The sequence below is a fragment of the Drosophila erecta genome, unplaced genomic scaffold (assembly GCF_003286155.1).
Source record: "Drosophila erecta strain 14021-0224.00,06,07 unplaced genomic scaffold, DereRS2 tig00000000-arrow-pilon, whole genome shotgun sequence".
Taxonomy (NCBI): Eukaryota; Metazoa; Arthropoda; class Insecta; order Diptera; family Drosophilidae; genus Drosophila; species Drosophila erecta.
The window spans coordinates 1,959,183-1,970,844 of record NW_020825194.1 but is presented as its reverse complement, the minus strand read 5'-3'; the positions used below and the strand labels follow the sequence as shown (position 1 = coordinate 1,970,844).

Here is an 11,662-nt window from a genome sequence, read left to right as displayed (position 1 = left end):
TCTCAAAATTGAGATTTGTTAATTTCTTTACCCATTAACTTTCAGAAATATCAACAAATCTCTTGAAATATTTTCCAACTACAACTGTATGTAGTTCCCGTGGTTGACATAATGGTTCCAATCCGATTGGAGTGTAGCACATCCGTTCGGTAAGTGGGAATATGTATGTCTATAGGGCGAATGCTGACTTCATTTCGCTTATGTAACGCAGAGCTGCGTGAATCAGACCCACATTGAAGCCCCCAGCCAACAAAAAGGGGCGAAAAAGGGAGTCAACCGGAGTTCTGGACCATTCTACTGCTTGCCACCCGAATCCACCATCATCTGCAGCCGTCGGACAAGTGGCAACAAAATGGAGTTTGGGTTATTTTTGGCAACGAAACGAAATTACGACACCCTCTGTCGAGTGAAAAACACGACTCTCTCCGCCGTTTTGTCTCTTTTTATGGCTACATACATATATATTTGGCATGTATTATGTTTACCGTTATGTACGAAGTTGAACGGTTTGAGGTTGAGTCGGGTTGCCATGCCAGTTGAATTTCAAACCCTATTTTGGGTTTCAAAGTTGCTTCCGATTGGATAAACGCGGGAGTATGAGTAATTACAAATAATGCTGCTCTGCCAGAGGAGCAAAGGGCGAAGAGGAGGGTTTTATGGTTGGAGGAGTACGGGTGGGTGTCGAACACATCTGCCCAAAACACCCTCGGGACTTTTAAAGCGATTGCAAGGCGAAAAACACAAGGAAAGGCCTGCATAAATGGATGGCTATGGCTAAAACGTGGGAGGAGGTAGGGAGAATTCGTTTTGGGTTTGTCTATCCATCCGAACGAGTATCTTGCAGATACTCTTACGCCACCGCAAAGTTCCTCCTTCGAAGAACCCGCTTTCACACCATGGTTAGAAGCCAAACAGGAAGCCAAGAAACACGCAGAAAGTTGCAAACAGCACACAAAGTCGTCACTCATATGTACACACATGTGTACATACATATTTATATTTGAACCAACCCATAAATAAGCAGAAGTTTATCCATTAAAATGGGTAAGAGATCGTAACTTAGCAGAATCAACCAACTAGGCAGAAATTCGAAGCTTGAATTCAGATTAATGTAGACTTAATGATAATGTTGACTTAAGATATGTATATCTAATGTACCTAAGCGCAAGTTAGGATTCATAAATTTAAAACATAATTTTACGACCTGGCAACCCTTTTTCGGCCCCCAGGGTTGCAGCCCTGCCATTGCCATTAATTATGCAAATTAAACTTGATGCGTGTCGCCGAAGAATTATGAGCTCAGCTTTTGCCCCGGGCTGCAGACTCTCTCCTCCTCTCTTTCTCGGCTCTTCGCTCTTCCTCTTCTTGTCGCCCTCTCCTCTTTGAACACACGCCACCGTGTGCCCTTCCTGCTCTTCCTTTACTTATTATTATTACTTTTTCGTTATGCATTGGTCATTAAAATTAGGTCAGAGTCGAAAGGGAACACAAAGCGAAATCCTTGAGAATTATAAAGCGGCGATGACAACAACAAACTAGTTCGCCCCTCCTTTGTTCTCTTCCCTTCCCGTCCCTTCATCACCACCTCCTCCTCTTCAGGTTCCAGCGATCCTTTAGCTAGAACAACAAACAACCCATACACACATACACATACGATCCTATTACGCAATGGCTGCCGATCTGCCTACCTGACTGACTTAATTATTATATCAGAACCCTCTTTTCTCTCCCTCCTTCTTGCTTCTCTTCTTCTACTGGCAGGTCAAAATCGGGAGAAAAAATGGAAACTGCGCAGTTTGACTCGAGAAGAAGTGGAATTGGACCTTGACTTTGCACCGCAGTTCCCAAAAGAATAGAACCCCGGATCCTGAGAGTCCTATAAGAAAACCCATCTGGTTCCGAGATCCCTTCCCTCCCCTCGCGCACACAACCTTTTACCACTTTTCATTCTACACGTGCCCTTGTTTTGCCGTTTCTACCGCTTCTTCTTGTTCGTTTTCGCATACTTTTTTTTGCAACACGCGCAGCGGGAATTTTTATATGAAAAGGAGTCAGAATAGAAGGAGGTAGGGAGAGGAGAGAGGACAATACGAAAAAGCGAGGATACAATAAAAAGGCTCTACGTTTGAAAGCTTTTATGGGTTTGGTAACGACTTTGATACCCTACAGTCAAAGCTCAAATAATTAATCATACATATGTACATATTGTACATACACATTTAGCTATGAAATTCGCAGTATTAAAACTAATATTAAAAGTTGGCTTGAAATTCAACTATTACTATTGTACTCACATACTTGTTTCAATTGAAACTCTCCTTATTAAAATGTTCGTGGTCTCCCATAGAAGGGTATCTTTAGTTCTTATTAGTTTAATGTTTGAATCCTCTCTTTTTGTCTCTGCTGTTGGCTCTTTTATTGTCGGCATTCGCATGCATTGTATTTTTGTGCGAATGTGTGTGCCAACAAATACGGGATTATATAAAAACGTATGTACATACATATATTTGAAAAAAGCAATCGAAGTGTGCGACTGCCGGCAACTCTTCCACATTTCCACTTCCACTGGAACAACAAGATTAGCCAAGGAAAGCAAAAGTGCGTTGCAAGCTCGAGTTCCAGCGACTCGGCAACCCTGTTCTCATGTTGTTAAATTTGCCGGTTTCTAGCACGAACACCAATGCACGTTCCATGCATGTGGAACAGAGCCAACGCGTTCGACGTTCGCATGGGAAGTGCAGTCGAACATGTTGGAGGGGAAACGACCGGCTTCGAACTCGATTCGAACTAGCTCGAGCCGCAACGAAAGTGAATTTTTGCGAATCATCGAAAGCTTCTAATTGCAAATGAAATTGGCTGAGCAATGGAAAATAAAATACATAAATACATATACATAAAATACATATATATAACAATATTAATATTTCTTAATATAAATCAGACGCATTTAGTTTTTATACATAAAAGAGAAATGCGCAAAATGATATTAAATTCACTTTGGCTGTCCAATTACAGAAATATTTTATTATTTTTTAGAAAATTGGGTTGATGGAAAAAATTTTGAATTTAAATTTAAAAAAACTACTAATTTAATCACAAAAGTAAATGCTAACCAAAGTTGGGATATAAAATGGCTTGTTCATTTAGGAAAATTGAGCAGATTCTAGCCTACACAGGCATTTTCTAGAGAATTAGACGCTTTTCTAGCCCCCTTCCGCAATTTTCCCACACCAATTCCCATTTTAGCGCCAAAAATCTGTTGAGTTTTCCGCCGAATGAAAAGCGAGCGGTTGGCGGCGGTGGTGGAAAGTGAAAATCAGCCAACCACCAACCCCGAAAAACGGGAAGAAGAAGTGCGGAAAAGCGGAGTGGAGGAAAACTCCAACTTCGCTGCCAATGCCAAGCAGCGACGCCGGCTGCTCGGTCGCCGGCGCTCTGCCGCAGTCGACGGCGACGCGCGATGTTCGAACGACGCGAGCAAACACAGACTAAAAACAGTTTGAATTTCGCTTTCGATCTGGTTGGTTGTGTTTTTTGGCTTCTCTCTGCGTGCGCCGTTCGTAGGTGGGAAAAAACGGAAAACAACAGCGAAGAACAGAAAACAGAAGAACTTGCAAACCGAATCGAAAAAAATCGAACAGGAACACTACAGTTTACATTTTGGTCCTGCGACTTAAAAACCAATCGGAAATTTACACTCTTCTCCATTCCTTTCTGTTTGCCGGCAAAAAAAAACCAGAAGCGGCAAAAGAGAGGCGCAAAAACAAACGCAGAAAGTGAAGCAAAATGTGAAAAATTTGCCGAACATGGCGCCGCGTGTGTGAACGAGAGCGAACGATCGTGTGAGAGGGAGACAGGAACGGAGCGAAGATAAACAATAAAAAACAATTTTTGATACTTAACGTTCTACAACAACAATAAACTCAGCTCAGGTACAACAAAACAGAAAAATTACGAAAAACAACAGACTGCATTGACGGGAATTTTTCCAAGTATTTTTGATACACACAGCAAAGAGGTGTACGATTTTTAAGCAATAAGTGAAAGCAATTACCCATCAAGTTTAAATTAATACCAACTCGGTAGAACCCCACTCGGAAAAACCAACTAAAAACAATTGAAAAATTAACCGAAAAGTTTAGAACCTAACCAGACTAAATTGCATAATAACAAGCATTTACTATACACAAAATACAACAAATAAATACCGAAAATAAAGAATATAAAAACCGTAAAACTGAATAAAATCAGACTTCTAAAAAACCGTAAAACTGAATAAAATCAGACTTTTGTCTGCTAAAATTTCGAAGAATTTACAAAAAGCCACCAAAATTCACGAAAACTCACTGGATTTTCCAACGCATTAGTTGAGAAATATTCTGGAATCGGTTCAAAAATAAATAAATATATGCCAGCAGCATTTAAATAGACCACATATCGCGCCATTAAATCGCGAAAATATCAACAAGCAATATTTTGAAATTTATAATTGTGGGCAAAATGCTGATTCGAAATAGAGATTGAGGATACTCAAGGATAGCCAGCCAAATCTTCTCCCCGCAAAGAGTGCATATTTATACGTAAGAAAACACAAATTTATGGCTCCGCGTCGCAACAGCAACATCAGCAGCAGCGGCAACAGCACCCAGCAGCAGCAGCAGCATCACCAGCAACAGTTGCAGCAGCAGCAGCAGCAGCACCAGACGCAGCAGCACCAACTGCTGCAGTTCTACGCAGAGAACGCGAATTCATCAGGCGTCCTAATGGCGCCCATGCAGGGAACGGGTGGCGTTGGCGTAGGCGTGGGCGGTGTCGGGGGCGTGGTCCACTGCTGCCTGCCCAGCGGAGACTGCCGCAAACTGGACTCGCTGATACCGCTGAACGAGCTCTCCCTGGCGGACTGCATCCGCGTGCTGTGCAACAACGAGAACTGCAGCGCCGGCCAGTACATGCACCGCGAGTGCTTCGAGTGGTGGGAGGCGAGTGTCCTGCAGGCGCTGAAGTCCAACGGCCGGGCTCGCTCCTGGTCGGAGAGGCAGCGCCTGCAGCACCTGTGGACCAAGAAGGGCTACGAGCTGGTCCAGAAGGCATGCAGCTGCAAGTGTGGCAGGGGGCAGCTGCGCAAGGATCTCGACTGGGTGCCGCCGAGCAGCCAGGGCGTCATATACCTCAATGGGTCGGGCAATGGAAGGGCCAGTCTGGGCAATGGCAGCCTCAGCGAGGACGACGACAAGAAGAAGGCCAAGAAGAAGAGGAACCGCAACAACAACGGAGGCGGTGGTGGTGGTAATGGCAACGCCAAAACCCCCTTGAGCAACAACAACGGCAACAGCTACGCCGCACTAACGCCCAATCCGAATGTGGGCGTCATAGGATCGGGCTTGCCCCACAACAACGGCAACACCACCACCTCCAATGGCAGTGGCGGCAATGGCTCCTCCGCCGGCCTGCTGCAGCCCAGTGCACTGGCCACATTGAGCAACATCCTCAATCCGAACAATGTCCTCGGCCTGGACCTGCGCGCCAGGGCCGGCAGCCTGTCCTCCAGTGGAGCCGGCAGTGGATCCACCTCGCCATCGGCCTCCCAGTCCAGTGGCGAGATATCCGTGTCGCCAGTGCAGCAGTTGCTGCAACAGCAGCAGCAGCAGTCGCTGCTCATCCAGCCTCTGGGCCCCGCTTTCGGCAGCAACCTGCTGCAAAATGGCCTCGGCTTGTCCAAGAACCTGCTGATTGCTCCCCAGCAGCAGCAGCAGCAGCAACAGCAGCAGCAGCAGCAGCAGAGCAACCTGCCTGCTTTGGCCAACATCAGCAACTTCAAGCCATTGGCCAGCTACGAGCAGCAGCAACTGGTGCAGCAGCAGAAGAACAAGGAGGTCGAACTCTATTCCGAGCGAGTGCGGTAAGTGCAAGATACACAAGTCCAGTTTAAGCCTTACTCTTGAGGCTTATGATAAGAATAACCGATAAGAAGCACTAGTCTTATTGTGCAGCTGGCTGCGATGATTCCTTAGTCTTAAATACTTTGTTAACTTGGTTAACTTGTTTAACAAAGCGAAAGGCAGGCGAAATTCCCCAGCATGTGGTGGCGTTTCAATATTTGTTCACAAAACTTTTATCAATTACACTGAACGACAGGGGGCAATCATGTTTAGAACATAATCACTGCAGTCGTTAAATGAAATTACAAATGGGTTCAACTATTCCTTTGATAAAACTGCCAGTGACTCTAGGTGTTATCAATAAACATGGAAAAAGATACCAGATTGATTCTCCCTGGTTCCTTTATCTTGTTGCACAGTGTTATCAACAATTGAGGCGTTTGTTTGCCCGTCGTTTTTCGTTCGTTTGCCGGTTCCATAGATTATATAACCTTGACGGCTGAACAGCTGCGAAATACAGGCAATATTTGCAGAAATATTAAATAAAATGCGATTGTTGATTTGAGAAATTTGCGAAAATTTTCTATTTAAGGAGGTTGGCGATGATTGCGCCTTCGTCATCTCAGGGGATAAATAAAATGTTGTAATCTTTTTGTTTGTTGCTTAGGGTCAAGGCTTTCTTTTTCATCTTCTGTAGTTCTGGATTCCTTTTACTCATAAATCATGAGCAATGAAAAATTATTGAAATTTATATGCTGCCATATAGCAACGGACATTTATCATATGGTATGTTTCCCAGATGTGTTCTTGCTCTTATTTATTTTGTGCCCAAATTTTAATATTTCCGTTTTCTGAAGCAGCGAATAATATTATTTATTTCATTGCGATAAAAAAAAAAAAAACAAATGCGAATAAGAGAACAACACGAAAAGGAATTAGATCGCTTTTTGTGTTTTTTATGTTGTTGTTTTGAACGCGATCTTCAGGTTTCAAGAATCTCAACCCCTCACCCTCTATGCATCTCTTTTACTCGCCAGCTTGCCCTCTCTTTCCAAGCTGAGAACTTTGTTTTGCCTTCTATGGCATAATTCCATTCATTCTTCTCGTTTTCGCTCTCTATCTTTCTCTCTGTTTTGCCCACTTTTCAAGGCCACGAAATTTGCGTCTTTTTGCGTGTTTCTTTTCTACCCTGAAAGGGGGTATTATTATTTTAGTGATAAACGATAACATCTGCTTTTTAGAGATCGCCGATCGTATTTTATTTAATGGGTATTTAAGGGTATACAAGTTTCGGTTTTGATCATTTCTCGGTTGTGATCATTGTAGAGCTCCATTTGTTTTGCTCCTGCAATTTCTTGCCGCCTGCATTCTTTTTCATTCCGTTTATCAGCGTTTTGTGATGATTTGCGTTTAATTCAAAAATAAACGTCCATAAAATTGTTTATCGCCTCTCGTTTTTTGTATTTCCATTTTTCATTTCTTGTTTTGTTTGCACTGGCGTTTATTTATAGCGCCACACGCGGTCCATTTTTATTTTATTTAATTTTTTTTGTTGCTGCCATGATAAACAAACTTTGCTGATTCAAAAAGGTAAGCAAAAAAAAATAACAATACAAAAAAAAATAAAGAAAGTTAAAAGTTCTTGCCTTTCCCTTTAAATTTGCCGTATCTGTTTAATGAATGAATGTGTTCGGCTCGTCCCCTCTCTCTCCCACGCTCTTTTAACTTGTTTTGTCTGCCGGCATATTTGTGTTTCTCCTCTTTTTTGTTGTTTTTTGTATTTGGCGTCCAATGTCAAGGTTAAGATACATTTTATGTATTCATTTTCGGTGGGTGGATGGATGAGGCGGAAGTCTGTTTGTTTTTGTGCCTCTTCCAGTTTCCCGGCTTTTTTGCAGAAAGCTCTTCCTGCTTGCCTCTCTATCTCACTCGCTCGCTCTCGTTCTCTCGCTCTGTCTTTCTGTTGCTGTCTGCACAATAATTTCCCACTCGTAGGCCCAACACTCTCACGTGGGCGTAGCATCCTCCCCCCTGATTACTTACATTTTCACCCCATCTCCGATATAACGGCGCAATACTTTTCCGAACGTTCTCAACTGCAAGTGAATTGCGAAAGGCACGCCGGGAATAGAAAAACTACATCAATTTGCAGCTACAGACCATAAAAACAAAGTAGCAACAAAGTCAGCGTCTTAAATTTGCATACCAAACGCAACGGGTGTCTAAAGGGTGTGACTAGCTGGCCATTTCAGATGTAACTTATGGATATGGCGTTGAGATACATTTATGTTCTATTTTGGGATACATATAGCATTTCCATATGACTATATCTCTGGGATTGAATCATCATAACAACTTATTTATTGTAGCTTTTTGTTTACTAACGTATAATACATATGAAGGCATAGTTTCATGTTCCTCGGACAGGGTATTTCCCAGTCGGCCCCTTCAACTCTCTCTATATATATTTGTTTTGAAAGCCGCAGACAATATGCCAATCCCCCTTCTATAACGAGTGCGCTGATATGGCGTGAAAAACCAAACTAAAGCGAAAATTAACAACTTTCGCACGACTTTTGTTGTTCTGAATATGCGGGCGAGAGTGAGACAGCTAGATACCGGAAGATTTGAAGGAGCGAGAAGGAGGTAGCGATATAGCCATATATAGTATGGGCGATATAGCCATAGTTTATCTTTGGGCCCGGGGGTTCTGTATTCCCTAGTAAATATGAGTGAATTATACTCGTGAGGCAGAGCGAAAATTTAATTTTAAATTCTGTTTTTGTTTTTCTCGCTAGTCCACCTCCCCCCCATTCCCCTGCGTTTCCGTACCCCCCCGCAGATGTGTGCTAATTGAGCACGTTCCAAAAACTGTCGTCTAGACTTGAAGCATAAATTTCTGCACTGTAAAATTTTTATTAACGCGGAACCCCATTACACATCCATATCGATGACGTTTGTTTTTCTGTTGTTTTCAGTTGTTTGCCCCCCGAGCATATTGGAATAGGTTCTGTCCGATTTCGGAACATATTTCTCTATATATGTGCGTACACTGTGTGAGGTTAGGTTTCACTTTTCGCCCGGCGATGATAAATAAACAAAAGACGGGGGCAGCCGAGCATGAAATGAAATGGTGCGACTTGAATCTCGATGGCTATGGGCATACATATGTGGGGTTACGGAAGGCACGGGGAAAAATCATGATGTTTTTGGTGATCGCTGAATGGAATTAGCTTAGAAAGATCATAGTAGCAGAGTATACAACCTGATGTTATTATTCTAAAGTGGCAATAAATAGCCTAGACTTTCTTAAAGTGTAATTAATGTATTATATTTACATATGTGAACCATAAAAGAGCGTCGAAGGGAAGGGGGCGACTCAGCAATTAACGACCCTTTTTTTTTGGGCAGTCAAATTGAGGAAACATTAAAAGTCGCGCCACATCAGACACTTTTTGTTCTGTAAAGCTTTGTTTCGGACACGCTGAGTAGTTCCATCGCAACGGGTGACCACTGTGGCAGACTCCCCCACAAAACTGGTAACCGCAACCAAATCTGCAAAACCATTTGCAAATTAAAGCGCATAACGATGTGTGGGCAGAAAGAGAAATGTAGGAGAAATGGCGAATGGTGGGAGGGAGGGGTGTGTCGTGAAAAGGAACCTAGGGAAAAGGAGCGGTGCAAAAAGGGGAAGACGAAGAGGGGAGAACCGGGGAACTACTCACCTTTTGTTGAATATCAAATCAAGTATGCATTGCTTACTCGTTTTCCACCGGGTTCTCCGCCCCCACAGCCGCAAAAGCTATTAATGAAATCTTTGCCAAAACGACACGCACACTGAAACTTAAATAAACATATGCACAACAGGGTAGTCAGTGCACAGTGGTCGCAAAGCGAATGGCCACAAAATTCATAGGTAGTTTCTATTTTACATTGGTGAAATACCTTGGCTAATGGTGTATCACAATCAGAAGAGCACACTTTATCTGAACGTTGTTTAATTCCATATTCCTCAAACATACCACCAAGGAGTTTCCACATTTATCCACTGTAACTGGTGCATTGCAGCACTCCGCACTTCCACACCCACACCTTCCATGGGCGCCTGACTATCGAACGGCGCATGACTCTCCGGCGGAAAGTTCCCTCGACGTCATTATTGTCGTATTTTCATTGCCAACAGACAATGCCAGGGCAACTCCAGCTCCGGCTTCAGCTCCATCTCCGCCTCTTGCTTTTTGCCTGTTTTCCCTGGAACCTCCTCCTGTACTTGCCACCCACATCCGTGTCCACATGCATCTGCATGGGCGCACATGTGTGTGGCTCCATCCGCAGGCTTTTTGCCAACTTTAAAGGCTTCGTTGGCTCAGCAGTTTCCGTCCCTCTCCACTCCTCTGTGTGCTTCTCACTCTCTTATGCAGAACTCAAATCTACACGGCAAAATATCAGTGGAGTCAAGTTAAAGAAGTTATCTAAGGTATATGATATGATATGAAACTTTCGGTCTGCATGTACTATGACTAGCTTATTGCGAAAATTACTTTAGATTTGAGGAGAAGTCCTTTGACTTGTGATAAACACATTCCCATTGCTGTTATCTCAGGAACCCGAATCCTTCGCCCAGTGCACTGCTTCCCTTACCCCACTGCTTGCTGCACTGCTTCCCCATTTTAGCCAGCATGATGTCGTCTGTTGGTTCATAAGCCAAGCTTTTGCGTGTGTGAGTGTTTATCTGTCTGCCTCCCGTCTCTCAGTGTGTGTGTGTGTGTGTGCTTTTAGGCTTTTGTGCTGTGCCATTCAGCCAAATGAGAAAGAGAACCCCAACTCCCCCATCCCTCTCCGCCGCGCACCCCCCTCGGTTCCACTGCAGGCTGAAATTGCAATCAATATTGCTGTTGTTGTTGTCGAGCAGCTGCCAGACACAAAAATAAAACGCAACGTGCAAAAAATGGCAAAAAGAAGAGTGGAAACAGTAAAAACGAGCCTGGCGAAATGAAAGAGCAAGGATGACGATAGGCGTGGTGGGAAGTGGGCGGAGGCGGGGGGCGTGGATGAGCAAGTTGAAAAGCGAAAAGTAAAACGGAAAACAGAACAGGAACGGAGCACAAAACATGAAATGTTTGTGCAAATGAAACAAAACTGTTGTCCTGCTCCTCCTTCTCCCCTCTCGCTCGCGCCTTATCTGTCGGTCTCTGTCGGACCCAGCTGGAATTCTGATTGGAACGCTCCTGCTGCAGTTGGGATCCTATCGGAGTACACTGCAGGAAAACGGGAACAGCCCGTTTTCAATTGGGGGAATAGTTAATTATAACTTATATTTAATAGTGCATAAAGTTCTTTGGATCATTACATACACGTACTTTGAATATTATTTCATTGAACTCGAAATACTTTTCTCCCAGTGCTGTTATGCATTTCGACGACTGCTGCACTGCATGTGTATATTTGTGTGGGAATGTTTGTTTTGTTTCCTATTTGATATCCATTAAAGCGATTCCACATTCGGCGTCTGTCTGCTGCCCCTGACCCTCAACTCCCTACTTTCTTCCCTTTCTCCAAGTCTCCACTTACCCCTATTATATTCCCCATTCAATCTGATTGCGAATGCATTCGGCCTTTTGTGGGCGTGGTGGCCCCTGAACTGCATGGAGGATTTTGTGTTGCATTTGCAATTTGTGTCGCTTGCACTTCTTTTTCCTCTGCCATTCGGTTTGCCTTGTTTATTTGTTTATTAGTTGCAATTTTCATTTGGCCAGGGGCTAGATGGTCTAAATGACGGGGGT

At 43.6% G+C, this 11,662-nt stretch overlaps 1 protein-coding gene across 1 annotated transcript in view; it reads left to right on the top strand.

Moving 5' to 3' along the window:
• The first annotated feature begins 3,375 nt into the window (after positions 1 to 3,375).
• Positions 3,376 to 11,662, top strand: part of LOC6555326 (headcase protein) — an 81,207-nt gene continuing 72,920 nt past the window's right edge. The window contains 1 exon segment of the mRNA XM_001981177.3: positions 3,376 to 5,899. Within this exon segment, the coding sequence (XP_001981213.2) occupies positions 4,599 to 5,899 (1,301 nt within the window). The 5' untranslated portion in view covers positions 3,376 to 4,598.